The following is an 18,669-nucleotide window of genomic DNA, read 5'->3' on the forward strand; positions in this document are numbered from 1 at the left end:
AGCATACCAAACGCCTTCTTCACCACCCTATCCACATGAGATTCCACCTTCAGGGAACAATGCACAGTTATTCCCAGATCCCTCTGTTCCACTGCATTCCTCAATTCCCTACCATTTACCCTGTACGTCCTATTTTGATTTGTCCTACCAAAATGCAGCACCTCACACTTATCAGCATTAAACTCCATCTGCCATCTTTCAGCCCACCCTTCCAAAAGGCCCAAGTCTCTCTGTAGACTTTGAAAATCTACCTCACTATCAACTACTCCACCTATCTTAGTATCATCTGCATATTTACTAATCCAATTTGCCACACCATCATCCTCCTCTCTCCCACCACCTGCACTGAGTCGAGGGGGCAACCCAGGGCAGAGCCGGCCTTCCTGACCAGCTTGTCGAGTCTCTTCCCTTCCACCGCTGAGATGCTGCTGCTCCAGCAGACCACTCCATAGAAGATGGCCGATGCAACCACCGTGCTGTAGAAGGTCCTTAGGTGTGCCCCCTGCACTCCAAACGACCCGAGTCTCCTCAGCAGATCAAGTCTGCTCTGGCCCTTCCTGTATAGTGCATCAGTGTTTAGTCCAGTCCAGTTTATTGTTGAGGTGGACAAACAGGTACTTATAAGAATCCACCCTCTAGACGTTGGTGAGGCCCCACTTAGAGTATTGTGTTTGCTTTTGGGCACCGTGTTAAAGGAAAGACATCGTCAAGCTGGAAAGGGCGCAGAGTAGATTTACAAAGATGTTGCCAGGACTGGAGGGTGTGAGCTACAGGGAGAGGTTGAGCAGGTTCGGACTCTATTCCTTGGAGCGCAGGAGGATGAGGGGCGATCATATGGAGGTGTACAAAATCATGAGAGGAATAGATCGGGTAGACGCACAGAGTCTCTTGCCCAGAGTAGGGGAATCGAGGACCAGAGGACATAGGTTTAAGGTGAAGGAGTAAACATTTAATAGGAATCCGAGGGGTAACCTTTTCACACAAACGGGTGGTGGGTGTGTGGAACGAGCTGCTGGAGGAGGTAGTTGAGGCAACGTTTCAGAAACAGACAGGTACATGGATAGGACAGGTTTGGAGGGATAGCGACCAAACCCAGCCAGGATGGACTCGTGCAGATGGGACACATTGGGCAAGTTAGGCCGAGGGGCCAGTTTCCGACTCTAAGATCACCCCTCATCCTCCTGTGCTCCAACGGATAGAGTTACAGCCTGCCCAGTCCCTGCCTAGAGCTCAGGCCCTCGCAACATCCTTGCAAATCTTCTCTGCCCCCTTTCCAGCTTGACAACATGGTGGCACAGCAGGTAGAGCTGCTGCCTTACAGCGCCGGAGACCCGGGTTCCATCCCGACTACTCCCGATGGAGTTTGTGCGTTCTCCCCGTGACCTGCGTGGGTTTCCTCCGAGATCTTCGGTTTCCACCCACACTCCAAAGACGTACAGGTTTGTAGGTTAATTGGCTGGGTGTAAATGTAAAACTGTCCCTTGTGTGTGTGTGTGTGGGATAGTGTTAGTGGGCGGGGATCGCTGGTCGGCATGGGCTCGGTGGGCCGAATGGCCTGTTTCCGCACTGTGTCTCCAAACTAAAAATGTACCTGTACACTGTGAATGGCTCGATTGTAATCGTGCATTGTCTTTCCGCTGACTGGTTAGCACGCAGCGACAAAAAGCTTTTCACTGACAATAAACTAAACTGAATTTGGGTACAGCGCAGAAACAGGCCCTTCGGCCCACCGAGTCCACGCCGAACAGCGATCCCCGCACACTAACACTATCCTACACAGACTAGGGACAATTTACACGTACACCAAGCCAATTAACCTACAGTCCCGGAATGGCGGGACTGTCATATGTTGAAAGACTGGAGCGACTAGGCTTGTATACACTGGAATTTAGAAGGATGAGAGGGGATCTTATCGAAACGTATAAGATTATTAAGGGGTTGGACACGTTAGAGGCAGGAAACATGTTCCCAATGTTGGGGGAGTCCAGAACCAGGGGCCACAGTTTAAGAATAAGGGGTCGGCCATTTAGAACGGAGGTGAGGAGAAACTTTTTTCAGTCAGAGAGTTGTGAATCTGTGGAATTCTCTGCCTCAGAAGGCAGTGGAGGCCAATTCTCTGAATGCATTCAAGAGAGAGCTGGATAGAGCTCTTAAGGATAGCGGAGTCAGGGGGTATGGGGAGAAGGCAGGAACGGGGTACTGATTGAGAATGATCAGCCATGATCACATTGAATGGCGGTGCGTACAGGCTCGAAGGGCCGAATGGCCTCCTCCTGCGCCCATTGTCTGTTGTCTAACCCGCACGTCTTTGGAGTGTGGGAGGAAACCGAAGATCTCGGAGAAAACCCACGCAGGTCACGGGGAGAACGTACAAACGGCGCCCGTAGTCGTAATGGAACCCGGGTCTCCGGCGTTGCATTCGCTGTAAGGCGGCAGCTCTACCGCCGCGCCACCGTGACCGCGGTGGCAGCGGAGGTGGTACCTGGTGGCGGACGAGAGGTCGAGCTTCTCGTCTTCGTCGCTGTCGCTGGTGTCCGGGCTGTCAGATGGCGCTGACACCTCTCCCTCTGTGCCCGGTGTCAGTGTGGCCGACTGGGGAAGACAATGACGAGGTGAGCAAGGCCGGGCCGGGCCGGGCCGGGGAGCGGGGGTGGGGTGGGGGAGAGTTCAGACATACAGCGCGGAAACAGGCCCCTCACCTCACCGACCAGCGATCCCCGCACACTAACACTATCCCACACACACACTGGGGACAATTCACAATCTGCCAAAGCAAATTACCCTACAGACCTGTATGTCTATGGAGTGTGTGAAGAAACCAGAGCACCCGGAGAGAACCCACGCAGGTCACGGGGAGAACAAACGTACAAACTCCGTACAGACAGCACCCGAGGCCAGGATGGAACCCGGGTCTCTGGCGCTGTGAGGCAGCAACTCTACCGCTGCGCCACCGTGCCACCTTAGTTGAAGGTTAATTGGCCTTGTTATATTCTCCTCCGTGCTTAATAATTGGCCTTATTATATTCCCCTTAGTGCCTAGGAAGTGGCCGAGAAAGGGGAATAACATAGAACTAGTGAAGCCAATTAACCTACAAACCTGCACGTCTGTGGAGTGTGGGAGGAAACCGGAGCACCCGGAGAGAACCCACGCGGGTCACGGGGAGAACAAACGTACAAACTCTGTACAGACAGCGCCCGTAGTTAGGATGGAACCCGGGTCTCTGGCGCTGTGAGGCAGCAGCTCTACCTGCTGCACTACCGTGCCGCCCGTGAGATGGGACACCTGGCAGCCCATTGGTAGAGAGAGGGATTACAGAGCGAAGGGGCAGAAATCAATCTTCATGCCAGGGGCTAGGACCCGAACAAGAATATACCTTGAGGGATGAAGCCGGCGAGCGGCTGCTGTACCCCACTAGCAGGCCTGCTCGCCCGCCCGATGGGCCGAAGGGCCTGTTTCTGTGCAGTATCTCTAAACTAAACTAGTGTGTGAAAGGGCCATCGCTGGTCGGAGTGGATGCGGTGGGCCGAAGGGCCTGTTTCTGTGCAGTATCTCTAAACTAAACTAGTGTGTGAACGGGCCATCGCTGGTCGGCATGGACGGACTCGGTGGGCCGAAGGGCCTGTTTCCGCGCTGTATCTCTAAACCAAACAAGCAGGGAGGATGGGGGGGAGGGAGTCGGGGACGGACAAAGGGCCGGTTTCAAGATGGCGGCGGATGGAGGAGAGGATGGGTGTCGCCATGACAACCGGCCTTTAAGGCCAAGATACAACCCGCACTGTTAAGAACTTTGAAGCGTTGCGGGTGCCAGAAACGTGGCAACTCTGAATCGGGGAAGTCGACTCTTACACTACGATCGTTGCACTGTTCACCCTATCTGTAATTGCGCTGGTCTCATACGGTCATAAGTGATTGGAACAAAATTAGGCCATTCGGCCCATCGAGTCCACTCTGCCATTCAATCACAGCTGGTCTATCTCTCCCTCCTATCCCCATTCTCCTGCCTTCTCCCCATAACCCCTGACACCCGTACTAATCAAGAATCTTGCTTTAAAAATACCCACTGACTTGTGACCTCCACAGCCGTCTGTGGCAAAGAATCCCACAGAATTCTCTCGAACGTCACAAAAACGAAGGAGCTGATTGTGGACTTTAGAAGGGCTCAACATCCAAGGACGTTCACGCCACTGGAGATAAATGGGTCTACTGTGGATAGGGTGAGCAGCTTTAAATACTTGGGAGTCCACATCACAGAGGATCTGACATGGGCAACGCACATTGCTGCACTGGTGGGTAAGGCAAAGCAGCGCCTTTACCACCTCAGACAGCTGAGGAAATTCAGAGTGTCTCTGAGGGTCCTTCATTGCTTCTACTCTGGGGCTGGAGAGAGCATCCTGTCCGACAACATTACAGTCTGGTTTGGGAACAGCTCTGCCCAGGACAGGATGGCCCTGCAGAGAGTAGTGCGTTCGGCATAACGCACCATGGGAACTACACTCGTCCCCCTGCAGGACCTATACATCAGGAGGTGCAGATCCAGAGCAAGCAACATTATGGGGGACCCCTGCCACCCCAGCAACGGACTGTTCCAGCTGCTACGGTCAGGCAAACGCCTCCGCTGTCACGCTGTGAAAACGGAGAGGATGAGACAGAGTTTCTTCCCACAGGCCATCAGGACTGTCAACTTTTATAACTCCAGGGACTCATTTAATTTACTGTATTAATTTATTTTTTGTGTTAAACATTTTTTTCTCTATTCCGTTTTGTAGTTTTAGCACAATCCACAGGCATTGCCACTTTCATTTCACTGCACATCTTGTATATGTATGTGACAAATAAACTTGACTTGACTTGAGATTCAACGTCCTCTGGCTAAGGTATCTACAATGTGATGCTGGGGGGTAAATTTGACCCCCCGATCGGCCATGGAAGTCCCGATGAGGTCAAGATCGGCCACCTCACCCGGTCTAGGAGCAACATAGGTGCAGGAGGAGGCCATTCGGTCCTTCGAGCCAGCACCACCATTCAACGTGATCACGGCTGATCATCCACAATCAGTACCTCGTTCCTGCCTTCTCCCCATATCCCTTGATTCCGTTAGCCTTAAGAGCTAAATCTAACTCTCTCTCTCTCTCTCGGGATCTAAGACCGCTCTTAAGACCGCAACACGGGATCTAAGACTGCACTTAGACCGCAACACGGGATCTACGACCGCACTTAGACCACATCACGGGATCTAAGAATCAAGGGATATGGGGAGAAGGCAGGCACGGGTTACTGATTGTGGACGATCAGCCGTGATCACAGTGAATGGCGGTGCTGGCTTGAAGAGCCGAATGGCCTCCTCAAGCACCTATTTCCTATGTTTCTATGAAAGCATCCAGAGAATCGGCCTCCACTGCCCTCTGTGGCAGAGAGTTCCACAGATTCACAACTCTCTGGGTAAGAAAGGTTTTTGGTCATCTCAGTCCAAAATGGCCGACCACTTATTCTTAAGTTCAGTTGGGGGGGGGGGCTTCCATTGGGGTGGGTTTAAAGCGTGTTCTGGTGGTTTTATCGGGGTTAGAGAGGGGCTGGAGCAGCCTCTGCCAAACAGCCGGCGGTGGAACCGTACCTTGATGAAGCGCCCGTACAACAGGTCCCGGCACTGCTGGGCTTTCCGCGGCTTCCTGTTGGTGATGGGACCGTCCTCCTGCTGTTCCGTGTGCGAGCCGGCTTCCTGCGGCCTCACGCCCTGCTGGGTGGACACACACACGCACAGCGGTGAGGGCACCGCGGTACCGAGCCGTGTTACACAGATCCGTGCTCCCCTCCCCCGACCAACACTGTCTGAAGATGGGTCCCGACCCAAAACGTCACCCGCTCCTTCTCTCCGGAGATGCTGCTGCGTTATCTCCCTGTGTGTCAGTCTCCCTCTGGAGAGGTCTGAAGAAAGGGTCAATAGACAATAGACAATAGCTGCAGGAGGAGGCTATTCAGCCCTTCGAGCCAGCACCGCCATTCAATGCGATCATGGCTGATCACTCTCAATCAGTACCCCGTTCCTGCCTTCTCCCCATACCCTCTCACTCCGCTATCCTTAAGAGCTCTATCCAGCTCTCTCTTGAAAGCATCCAACGAACTGGCCTCCACTGCCTTCTGAGGCAGAGAATTCCACACCTTCACCACCCTCTGACTGAAAAAGTTCTTCCTCATCTCCGTTCTAAATGGCCTACCCCTTATTCTTAAACTGTGGCCCCTTGTTCTGGACTCCCCCAACATTGGGAACATGTTTCCTGCCTCTAACGTGTCCAACCCCTTAATAATCTTATATGTCCCGACCCGAAACGTCGCACGTTCTGCTGAGGGGCAGCACGTTCGAATGCGGGATCTAAGACCACACTTAGACCGCAACACGGGATCTAAGACCGCAACACGGGATCTAAGACCACACTTAGACGGCAACATGGGATCTAAGACCACACTTAGACCGCAACGTGGGATCTAAGACCGCAACGCGGGATCTAAGACCGCAACACGGGATCTAAGACCGCAACACGGGATCTAAGACCACACTTAGACGGCAACATGGGATCTAAGACCACACTTAGACCGCAACGCGGGATCTAAGACCGCAACGCGGGATCTAAGACCGCAACACGGGATCTAAGACCGCACTTGGAGCAGCCTGCATGGTTGTGGTCTCCACACTACAGGACTGCTGGTAACAGAGGGAGGGCAGAAGCGGTCCATTCAGATGCTGCTCTCTCCCCTTCCCATTCCCACAGTGACCTATTGGTCATGGGCCTCCTCCATTTGCTGGAGTGTGACCACACGCCAACTGGAGGAACACGGAAACAGGCAGCGTTCTGGTGAACCTCCTCTCCACCCTCTCCCTGTAACTGGAACACTCTAATCCAGGCAGCCTTCTGGTAAATCTCCTACACTCTCTCCACCCTCTCACTCTAGCTAATAACCTCTAATCCAGGCAGCATTCTGGTAAACCTCCTCTAGCTGAAACCCTCTAATCCAGGCAGCATTCTAATAAATCTCCTCTCCTCTCCTCCTGTCCTCTCCTCTCCTCTCCTCTTCCCTTCTCCCCTCCTGTCATCCCCTCCCCTCTCCTCTTCTCCCCTCTTCTTCTCTCCTCTCCCCTCCCTTCTCCTCCTCACCTCCTCTCTTCTCCACTCCCTTCTCCTCTCCTTTCCTCGCCTCCTGTCCTCTCCTCCCCTCTCCTCTCCTTTTCTCCCCTCTTCTTCGCTCCGCCCCTCCTCTCCTCTCCTCTTCCCTCTTCCCCCTCCCCTCTTGTCATCCCTTCCCTCTGCCCCCTCTCCCTGTAGCTGGAACCCTCTAATCCAGGCAGCGTTCTGGTGAACCCCCTCTGCCCCCTCTCCAAAGCCCCCACACCCTTCCTGTAATGGGGGCGCCAGAACTGCAGGCGATGCTGCAAACGTGGCCTGCATGGAGAGTGGGTGGGAGCCGGTGTTCGGGGGAGTGGGGACCTTGTGGGGGGGAGGGGGGAGACAGGAAGGGGGGACGGACGGTGCGGTCACCTCGGCGGTTCCCACGAGGACATTTGCAGCAGCTTGGTTGAAGACGTGGTCCCACCAGTGGAAGGAGAATTGCTCGCCCAGGTGATGGCCAATCTGGCGAGTGGATAACACACAGTCATTGAAAACGGCCAAGCATTATAGACAACGCCCCCACTAACACAGTGTCCCAGCCCCACTAACACAGTGTCCCAGCCCCACCAGCCCCACTAACAGTGGTCCCAGCCCCACTAACAGTGTCCCAGCCCCACTAACACAGTGTCCCAGCCCCACTAACACAGTGTCCCAGTCCCACTAACAGTGGTCCCAGCCCCACTAACACAGTGTCCCAACCCCACCAGCCCCACTAACAGTGGTCCCAGCCCCACTAACACAGTGTCCCAACCCCACCAGCCCCACTAACAGTGGTCCCAGCCCCACTAACACAGTGTCCCAACCCCACTAACACAGTGTCCCAGCCCCACTAACAGTGTCCCAGCCCCACCAACACAGTGTCCCAGCCCCACTAACACAGTGTCCCAGCCCCACTAACACTGGTCCCAGCCCCACTAACACTGGTCCCAGCCCCACTAACACTGTCCCAGCCCCACTAACCCCACTAACACAGTGTCCCAGCCCCACTAACAGTGTCCCAGCCCCACTAACACAGTGTCCCAGCCCCACTAACACAGTGTCCCAGCCCCACTAACACAGTGTCCCAGCCCCACTAACACTGGTCCCAGCCCCACTAACACTGTCCCAGCCCCACTAACACAGTGTCCCAGCCCCACTAACACTGGTCCCAGCCCCACTAACACTGTCCCAGCCCCACTAACACAGTGTCCCAGCCCCACTAACACTGTCCCAGCCCCACTAACACTGGTCCCAGCCCCACTAACACTGGTCCCAGCCCCACTAACACAGTGTCCCAGCCCCACTAACAGTGTCCCAGCCCCACTAACACAGTGTCCCAGCCCCACTAACACAGTGTCCCAGCCCCACTAACACAGTGTCCCAGCCCCACTAACACAGTGTCCCAGCCCCACTAACAGTGTCCCAGCCCCACTAACCCCACTAACACAGTGTCCCAGCCCCACTAACACAGTGTCCCAGCCCCACTAACCCCAGTAACACAGTGTCCCAGCCCCACTAACACAGTGTCCCAGCCCCACTAACACAGTGTCCCAACCCCACTAACACAGTGTCCCAGCCCCACTAACACAGTGTCCCAGCCCCACTAACCCCAGTAACACAGTGTCCCAGCCCCACTAACAGTGGTCCCAGCCCCACTAACACTGTCCCAGCCCCACTAACCCCACTAACAGTGTCCCAGCCCCACTAACACAGTGTCCCAGCCCCACTAAGTGTCCCAGCCCCACTAACACAGTGTCCCAGCCCCACTAACACAGTGTCCCAGCCCCACTAAGTGTCCCAGCCCCACTAACACAGTGTCCCAACCCCACTAACACAGTGTCCCAGCCCCACTAACAGTGGTCCCAGCCCCAGTAACACAGTGTCCCAGCCCCACTAACACAGTGTCCCAACCCCACTAACACAGTGTCCCAGCCCCACTAACAGTGGTCCCAGCCCCAGTAACACAGTGTCCCAGCCCCACTAACACAGTGTCCCAGCCCCACTAACAGTGGTCCCAGCCCCACTAACACAGTGTCCCAACCCCACTAACACAGTGTCCCAGCCCCACTAACACAGTGTCCCAGCCCCACTAACCCCACTAACAGTGTCCCAGCCCCACTAACACAGTGTCCCAGTCCCACTAACCCCACTAACACAGCGGTACGGAGTTTGTACGTTCTCCCTGTGACCTGCATGGATTTTCCCCGAGATCTTCGGTTTCCTCCCACACTCCAAAGACGTGCGGATTTGTAGGCTAATTGGCCTGGTATAAATGTAAAAAATTGTCCCTAGTGTGTGTAGGATAGTGTTAGTGTGCGGGGATCGCTGGGCGGCGCGGACCCGGTGGGCCGAAAGGGCCTGTTTCCGCGCTGTATCTCTAAACTAAACTAAGCCCATCACACGCGGCAAAGACGGATCGATCTCCTGACTCAATGCCCCAATTAACCAATCGCACTAGGCAGACACAAAGTGCTGGAGTAACTCAGCGGGTCGGGCAGCATCTCTGGAGAGATTATCCTTCCAATCACACCGGCCCGATCCATCAATCAGATGTGGCACAACGACCAATTGATCCCCACTCAATGGCCCAAGCACCAACCAAACGAGACAAGAATCGATCGATCTCTCGACACGACGCTTCAGTCAACCAATCACAACGAAAGCTAACATCACAACGTTGGCCTTCATGACAAGAGGAGTTGAGTATAGGAGCAAAGAGGTCCTTCTGCAGTTGTACAGGGCCCTAGTGAGACCGCACCTGGAGTACTGTGTGCAGTTTTGGTCTCCTAATTTGAGGAAGGACATTCTTGCTATTGAGGGCGTGCAGCGTAGGTTTACTAGGTTAATTCCCGGAATGGCGGGACTGTCATATGTTGAAAGACTGGAGCGACTAGGCTTGTATACACTGGAATTTAGAAGGATGAGAGGGGATCTTATTGAAACATATAAGATTATTAAGGGATTAGACACGTTAGAGGCAGGACACATGTTCCCAATGTTGGGGGAGTCCAGAACCAGGGGCCACAGTTTAAGAATAAGGGGTCGGCCATTTAGAACGGAGATGAGGAAAAACTTTTTCACTCAGAGAGTTGTTAGTCTGTGGAATTCTCTGCCTCAGAAGGCAGTGGAGGCCAATTATCTGGATGCTTTCAAGAGAGAGCTAGATAGAGATCTTAATGATAGCGGAGTCAGGGGGTATGGGGGAGAAGGCAGGAACGGGGTACTGATTGAGAATGATCAGCCATGATCACATTGAATGGGGGTGCGTACAGGCTCGAAGGGCCGAATGGCCTCCTCCTGCACCTATTGTCTCTTGACCCGCTCACGCCACACATCAGCCAGTGCCACACGACAAGGATCAATCGATCTCTCACTCGCAGCCCCAATCTACCAATCACACGACGATCAATGAATCTCCCGGCAGAGTTCCCCAATCTACCAATTCAATGAGACACAGCGATCAATCGATCGCATCCCGGCCCAATACTCCAATCGCACGCACACCAACAATCAATCAATCAAACTACTCATAAGTTCACAAGTTGTAGGATTAGGAGAATTAGGCCATTCGGCCCATCGAGTCCACTCCTCCATTCAATCGTGGCCGATCTATCTCTCCCTCCTAACCCCATTCTCCTGCCTTCTCCCCACAACCCCTGACACCCGCACTGATCAACAATCTATCCATAAATATATCCACTGACTTGTGGCCTCCACAGCCGTCTGTGGCAAAGAATCCCACAGATTCACCACCCTCTGACTAAAGAAATTCCTCCCCATCTCCTTCCTAAAGGAACGTCCTTTAATTCTGAGGCTGTGCCCTCTGGTCCTAGACTCTCCCACTAGTGGAAACATCCTCTCCACATCCACTCTATCCAGGCCGCTCACTGTTCTGTACGTTTCAATCAGGTCCCCCCCTCATCCTTCTAAACTCCAGCGAGTACAGGCCCAGTGCCCACAAACGCTCATCGTACGTTAACCCACTCATTCCTGGGATGGTTCTTGTAAACCTCCTCTGGACCCTCTCCAGAGCCAGCACATCCTTCCTCAGATATGGAGCCCAAAACTGCTCACAGTGCTCCAAATGCGGCCTGACCAGCGCCTTGTACAGCCTCAACATTACAGGCCTTTCACTATTCACGGTTCCACTCATCAGTCTGAAGAAGGGTCTCGACCCGAAATGTCAACCATTCCTTCTCTGCAGAGATGCTGCCTGACCCGCTGAGTTACTCCAGCACTCAGTGAAATGTCAACCATTCCTTCTCTGCAGAGATGCTGCCTGACCCGCTGAGTTACTCCAGCATTTGGTGTCTATCTTCGTGTAAACCAGCATCTGCAGTTCCTTCCTTCACCTTTCACTGTTCTGTACGTTTCAATGAGGTCCCCCCTCATCCTTCTAAACTCCAGCGAGTACAGGCCCAGTGCCCACAAACGCGCAGTGCAATGTGAGAGTCGGTGAAGCCAATGCTGCAGACAGCAGCCGAGGTTCAGGATGGAACCCGGGTCTCTGACGCTGTGAGGCAGCAGCTCTCCCCGCTGCACCACCGTTACGTTCAGACGCGAAGAGACTCGAGCAGCTCTTACCCCTGCCTTGTCACACTTCACCTTCACTGTGATGGGCTCTGTGATGCCATCTTCATGCCTCCCGAGCCCCTTCCCTGCAGAGAGACACCACAGCAGTCAATATCATTGCAGTTCAGGGCGGTATGGTGGCGCAGCGGTAGAGTTGCCGCCTTACAGCGAATGCAGCGCCGGAGACTCAGGTTCGATCCTGACTACGGGCGCCGTCTGTACGGAGTTTGTACGTTCTCCCCGTGACCTGCGTGGGTTTTCTCCGAGATCTTCGGTTTCCTCCCACACTCCAAAGACGTACAGGTATGTAGGTTAATTGGCTGGGCAAATGTTAAAAAAATTGTCCCTAGTGTGTGTGTAGGATAGTGTTAGTGTGCGGGGATCGCTGGGCGGCGCGGACCCGGTGGGCCGAAGGGCCTGTTTCCGCGCTGTATCTTTAATTCTAAAACAAATTGTCCCTAAATACCAAGACCAAGGAGCTGATCATCAACTTCCGTAGGTCACACAACGGGGAATACGCCCCGATCTTTATCAATGGGGACAGTGTCGAGAGAGTGTCCAGCTTCAAGTTTCTGGGCACTCACATTTCGGAGGACCTAACATGGTCCAATAACACTGCTGCGCTGGTCAAGAAGGCACAGCAACGACTGTTCTACCTGAGAACGCTGAAGAAGTCTGGTCTACCCCAACAGCTGCTAACGACATTCTACCGCTGCACCATAGAGAGCATCCTAACACATGGCATCCCTGTGTGGTACCTCAGCTGTACAGAGGCAGAGAGGAGAGCTCTTCAGCGGGTAGTCCATAGAGCTCAGAGGACCATCGGAACACAGCTACCAGCCTTGGAGGGCATCTACAACACACAATGCCTCAGAAAAGCCACCAGCATCCACAAAGACTCCTCACACCCCTGCAACAGTCTGTTCGAACTTCTACCATCAGGCAGACGATACAAGGCCTTCTACGCCCGCACCTCCAGACTCAGGAACAGCTTCATCCCCAGGGCCATAGCTGCTATGAACCGGTCCTGCTGAGCCGGATGGTCACATCGCACAGTGAACCGGCACAGATCTACTTGCACTTTATTCTGTTTAAAACTGTTCTAATTTGTTTCATTGGGTTGTCTAAATTTATACTGATTAACTCATTAATTTATTGCATCGTATGGGAGGCGTATTCCCAATCTCGTTGTCCCCCTGTACAATGACAATAAAGATGTATTGTATTGTTCAGGGTGGCGAAGCGGTAGAGTTGCTGCCTTACAGCGAATGCAGCGCCAGAGACCCGGGTTCCATCCCGACTACGGGCGCTGTCTGTACGGAGTTTGCACGTTCTCCCCGTGACCTGCGTGGGTTTTCTCTGAGATCTTCGGTTTCCTCCCACACTCCAAAGACGTGCAGGTTTGTGGGTTATCTGGCTTGGTGGACGTGTAAATTGTCCCTTGTGTGTGTCCGACAGTGTTGATGTGCAGGGATCGCTGGTCGGCACGGACTCAGCGGGCTGAACGGCCCGTTTCTACGCTGTATCTCTAAACTAAACTAAAACACACACAATGCTGGAGTCCTCTCACCACCTAGAGAGCGGTCCTGACCTCCCGTCTACCTCATTGTAGACCCTCGGACTATCTTTAACCGTATCAAGGGTTCCTTCCTTTCAGTACATCAACTCCATCTGAGACCCATAAGACAACGCAGAGAGTTGTAGACGCAGCCCAGACCGTCACACACACAATCCAACATCCCACTGACTCCATCTACACCTCGCGCTGCCTCGGCAAGGCCAGCAGCCCAGACCGTCACGCACAAACAAACCAACCTCCCTCCCACCGACTCCATCTCCACCTCACGCTGCCTCGGCAAGGCCAGCAGCCCAGACCGTCACGCACAAACAAACAAACCAACCTCCCTCCCACCGACTCCATCTACACCTCGCGCTGCCTCGGCAAGGCCAGCAGCATAATCAAGGACCAGTCTCACCCCCGGTCACTCTCTCTTCTCCCCTCTCCCATCGGGGCAAGAGGTACAGAAGTGTGGAGACGCACACCTCCAGATTCAGGGGCAGTTTCTTCCCGGCTGTTATCAGGCAACTGAACCGTCCTCTCACCAACTAGAGAGCGGTCCTGACCTCCCGTCTACCTCATTGGAGACCCTCGGACTATCTTTAATCGGACTTTACTGGATGTTACCTTGCACTAAACGATACTCCCTGCATCCTGTATCTGTACACTGTGGACGGCTCGATTGTAATCGTGTGCGGTCTCTCCGCTGACTGGATGGCACGCAGCGACAAAGCTTTTCACTGTACCTCGGTACACGGGACAATAGACTAAACTAAACTAGGGGCAGTTTCTTCCCGGCTGTTATCAGGCAACTATCCTGTCCTACTAACAACTAGAGAGCGGTCCTCACCTCCCGTCTACCTCATTGGAGACCCTCGGGCTATCTTTAATCAGACTTCACCGGACTTTATTTAGCACTAAACGATATTCCCTAAATCCTGAAGGTATTTATTCACAAAATGCTGGAGTAACTCAGCAGGTCAAGCAGCATCTCGGGAGAGAAGGAATGGGTGACGTTTTGGGCCGAGACCCTTCTTCAGACTGAAACGTTTTGACCTGAAACGTCACCCATTCCTTCTCTCCCAATAGACAATAGACAATAGGTGCAGGAGTAGGCCATTCAGCCCTTCGAGCCTGTACGCACCGCCATTCAATGCGATCATGGCTGATCACTCTCAATCAGTACCCCGTTCCTGCCTTCTCCCCATACCCCCTGACTCCGCTGTCCTTAAGAGCTCTATCTAGCTCTCTCTTGAATGCATTCAGAGAATTGGCCTCCACTGCCTTCTGAGGCAGAGAATTCCACAGATTCACAACTCTCTGAAAAAGTTTTTCCTCATCTCAGTTCTAAATGGCCGACCCCTTATTCTTAAACTGTGTGGCCCCTGGTTCTGGACTCCCCCAACATTGGGAACATGTTTCCTGCCTCTAACGTGTCCAACCCTTTAATAATCTTATACGTTTCGATAAGATCCCCTCTCATCCTTCTAAATTCCAGTGTATACAAGCCTAGTCGCTCCAGTCTTTCAACGTACGACAGTCCCGCCATTCCGGGAATTAACCTAGTAAACCTACGCTGCACGCCCTCAATAGCAAGAGTATAATAATAATAATAATAATACATTACATTTATATAGCGCTTTTCATACACTCAAAGACGCTTTACAGGGATTTAGAGAACATAGGGAAATGAATAAATAGATAAATAAGTAAATGAACAAAGGAGACAGAAGGTGACACGGTGACCTTCAGTGGTTGAAGGCAGTACTGAACAGGTGAGACTTCAGCGATGTTTTGAATGTGGTGAGTGTGGAGGAGTCTCTGACGGTTTGGGGTAGTGAGTTCCAGAGGGTGGGAGCAGCGATGGAGAAAGCCCTGTCCCCCCAGGATCTGAGTTTGGTCCGGATGTGGGGGGATAGGAGATTGGCAGCGGCAGAGCGGAGGGTGCAGGTGGGAGTGTGCCTGTGGAGGAGGTCGGTCAGGTAGGATGGGGCCAGGTTATGGAGGGCTTTGTAGGTTATGAGGAGGGTTTTGTACTGGATTCTCTGGGGGATGGGGAGCCAGTGGAGTTTATAAAGGACGGGGGTGATATGGTCACGGATCGAGGAGTGGGTGAGTAGACGGGCAGCGGAGTTTTGAATGTATTGAAGTTTATTGATGATTTTTGAGGGTGCGCCATAGAGGAGGCTGTTGCAGTCGTCCAGACGGGAGGTGATGAAGGCGTGGATGAGGGTTTCTGCAGCTGTGGAGGAGAGGGACGGACGGAGACGGGCAATGTTTTTGAGGTGGAAGAAGGCTGTCTTTGTGATGTGTTTGATGTGTTTGTCGAAGGAGAGGGTTTGATCAAGGATGATTCCAAGATTCCGGATGTGAGGTGAGGTGGATACTGGGAGACCATCAATGTTGAGGGTGAAGTTGTGGGTGGATTTGGTGAGCGTTTTTTGGACCAATGATGATGATTTCAGATTTGTTGCAGTTGAGTTTGAGGAAGTTTGATTGAAGCCAAGATTTTATTTCAGTAATGCAGTTTGTCAGTGTAGAGTGTGTGGCCCAACGTGAGGTGGACATGGAGTCAATGGAAGGTCCACCTCTCTCCCTCCTTCCCTCTCTCTCTCTCTCTCTCTCTCACATCCGCTTCCCTCCGGCCATCCACAGAGGTGGAGGTTTGTGGGTTAATTGGCTTGGGTAACTTGCCCCTCTTGGTGACCGTGGGCTAGCATGGGCACGGCGGGCCGAAGGGCCTGTTCCCCTCCCTCCCTCCCTTCTGCCTCTTGTGGTCCTCCTCTCTCCGCCCAGAGTCCCCATCCCCCTCTGTACCCCTGCCCCCCCCCCCATGTTGTCCAACCCCCCCCCCTCCCGCGGAGCTCCCTCACTCCCAGGGGCGCTCCCTCACTCCCGCGGCGCTCCCTCACTCTCCCGCGGCGCTCCCTCCCCCTACCTCCCCCCCCCCCCCCCCCCCGGGGCGCTCCCTCCTCCTTGGGCGCTCCCTCCTCCCGCGGCGCTCCCTCCCTCCCAGGGGCGCTCCCTCCCTCCCAGGGGCGCTCCCTCCCTCCCAGGGGCGCTCCCTCACTCCCGCGGCGCTCCCTCACTCCCGCGGCGCTCCCTCACTCCCGCGGCGCTCCCTCCCTCCCAGGGGCGCTCCCTCCCTCCCAGGGGCGCTCCCTCACTCCCAGGGGCGCTCCCTCACTCCCGCGGCGCTCCCTCCCCCTACCCCCCGGGGCGCTCCCTCCTCCTTGGGCGCTCCCTCCCCCTACCCCCCGGGGCGCTCCCTCCTCCTTGGGCGCTCCCTCCCCCTACCCCCCAGGGCGCTCCCTCCTCCTTGGGCGCTCCCTCCTCCTTGGGCGCTCCCTCACTCCCTGGGGCGCTCCCTCACTCCTCACCCCTACCTCCCCGCGGCGCTCCCTCACTCCCAGGGGCGCTCCCTCATTCCTCACGGCGCTCACTCATTCTCTCGCGGCGCTCCCTCACTGCCTGAGGCGCTCCCTCACTCCTCCTTGCTCACTCCCTCCCCATGGGGCGTTCCCTCACTCCCTCTCCCTGCGGCGCTCCCTCACTCCCTCCCTCACCGCTCACTCCCTGCCCGAGGCGGTCCTCACTCCCCGAGGCGCTCCCTCACTCTCCCCGCGGCGCTCCCTCACCCGCCCCGCGGCGCTCCCTCACCCGCCCCGCGGCGCTCCCTCTCCCCGCGGCGCTCCCTCCCTCCCCCCTGCGGCGCTCCCTCACTCACCGCTCCACCCGCGCTCCCTCAGGTGTCTCTCCGCGAACTCCATCCGCCGGCTCCATGCGCCGCCAGCCGGACAAACCGAGCATGCGCGGCGGCCATCTTGGCAAAGGAGCCCCAGCTCCGCCCCGCGCTGACAGAGCATGCGCGGGCGGCCATCTTGGCAAAGGAGCCCCTTCCCGCCGCGCAGCTGCGCACGCGTGGTCCCCCCCCCACCAACCGTCGCCGCCGCCATGTTGGTACGGTATGAGTCGGTGATTGATCATGCGCCGCCGCCATGTTGGTACGGTATGAGCATGCGCTGCCGCCATCTTTGTGAAGGAGTGTTGGCGCCGCCATGTTGGTACGGTGTGATTCGGTAATTGAGCATGCGCCGCCGCCATCTGTTGTAAAGGAGCCATGTGTCAAGTCAATTTTATTTGTACAGCGCATTAAAAACACCCACGTTGACCAGAGTGCTGTACATCAGTTCATGTACTAAGACGAACAAACGATGGCACACAGACATAACAGCACATACATAACAGTTCACAGCGCCCCCTCAGAGGGCCTCAAACACCAGGGGAGTAGAAATAGGTTTTGATTTAGTCAGACTATTGACTGACGTCTATTACAAACCCACTGACTCCCACAATTATCTCGACTACACTTCTTCCCGTCCTGCTTCCTGCAAAGACTGTCCCTTACTCCCAATTCCTCCGTCTACGCCGCATCTGTGCCCAGGATGAGGTGTTCCATACTAGGACAATCCGAGATGTCCTCATTCTTGAGGGAGCGGGGGGTTCCCTCCCCCATCATAGATGAGGCCCTCGCTCGTGTCTCCTCGGTAGGGGTGTCAACGCCCCGCGCCCCACGTGACCTCACCCAGCCAACGGCCACGTGCTCCCACTCCATCAACGGCGGCCGCCCGGGCGGGAGGTGGGTTGCTACACAACCTCCGTTAGGCGGCACCCGGGCCTCCGGGCCTACACTGTCTGAACCTACACTGTCCGGGCCTACATCAACCCTTGGGCCTACACTGTCCGAACCTACACTGTCCAGGCCTACAGCAACCCCCGGCCTACACTGTCCGAACCTACACTGTCCGGGCCTACAGCAACCCCCGGGCCTACACTGTCCGAACCTACACTGTCCGGGCCTACAGCAACCCCCCGGGCCTACACTGTCCGGGCCTACACTATCCGAACCTACACTGTCCGGGCCCACAGCAACCCCCAGGCCTAATACGTACAAGGGCGGTCCCGTACGGACTAACCAATTTAGCCCAAAATACGGGATGATTCGGCTACCTAATCTGCGCCCAGGATGAGGTGTTCCGTACTAGAACATCCGAGAGGTCCTCATTCTTTAGGGAACGGGGGTTCCCCTATCCATCATAGATGAGGCTCCTCGGTACCCCGCAGCTCCGCCCTTACTCCCCCTCCCGCTAGTCGCAACAGAGACAGAGTCCCCTAGTCCTCAGCTTCCACCCCATCAGCCATCGCATACAACACATAATCCTCCAAAGTTTCCACCACCTCTAACGGGATCCCACCACTACCCACATCTCCATCTCCACCCCTTTCCACCTTCCGCAGAGGACCGTTCCCTCCGCAACTCCCTGGTTAACTCGTCCCCTCCCATCCATACCACCCCCTCCCCAGGTCCCTTCCCCTGCAACCAGCAGACGATGCAACAC

At 55.0% G+C, this 18,669-nt stretch overlaps 2 protein-coding genes across 2 annotated transcripts in view; both read right to left on the bottom strand.

Annotated features, from left to right (window-relative positions):
• The window catches only part of gpatch4 (G patch domain containing 4), a 24,342-nt gene extending 7,285 nt beyond the window's left edge, over nt 1–17,057 (bottom strand). Inside the window, exons 1-5 of the mRNA XM_078431904.1 lie at nt 16,998–17,057; nt 11,725–11,798; nt 7,531–7,623; nt 5,613–5,735; nt 2,483–2,592 (exon numbers count right to left, since the gene is read on the bottom strand). Coding sequence (XP_078288030.1) covers nt 2,483–2,592; nt 5,613–5,735; nt 7,531–7,623; nt 11,725–11,798; nt 16,998–17,040 — 443 coding nt within the window. The 5' untranslated portion in view covers nt 17,041–17,057. The remainder of the gene's footprint in view (nt 1–2,482; nt 2,593–5,612; nt 5,736–7,530; nt 7,624–11,724; nt 11,799–16,997) is intronic.
• A 349-nt stretch (nt 17,058–17,406) lies between these two features.
• The window catches only part of LOC144612329 (NAD(P)H-hydrate epimerase-like), a 12,139-nt gene continuing 10,876 nt past the window's right edge, over nt 17,407–18,669 (bottom strand). Inside the window, exon 6 of the mRNA XM_078431905.1 lies at nt 17,407–17,468. Coding sequence (XP_078288031.1) covers nt 17,407–17,468 — 62 coding nt within the window. The remainder of the gene's footprint in view (nt 17,469–18,669) is intronic.

The sequence above is a fragment of the Rhinoraja longicauda genome, chromosome 44 (assembly GCF_053455715.1).
Source record: "Rhinoraja longicauda isolate Sanriku21f chromosome 44, sRhiLon1.1, whole genome shotgun sequence".
NCBI classification, from domain to species: domain Eukaryota; kingdom Metazoa; phylum Chordata; class Chondrichthyes; order Rajiformes; family Arhynchobatidae; genus Rhinoraja; species Rhinoraja longicauda.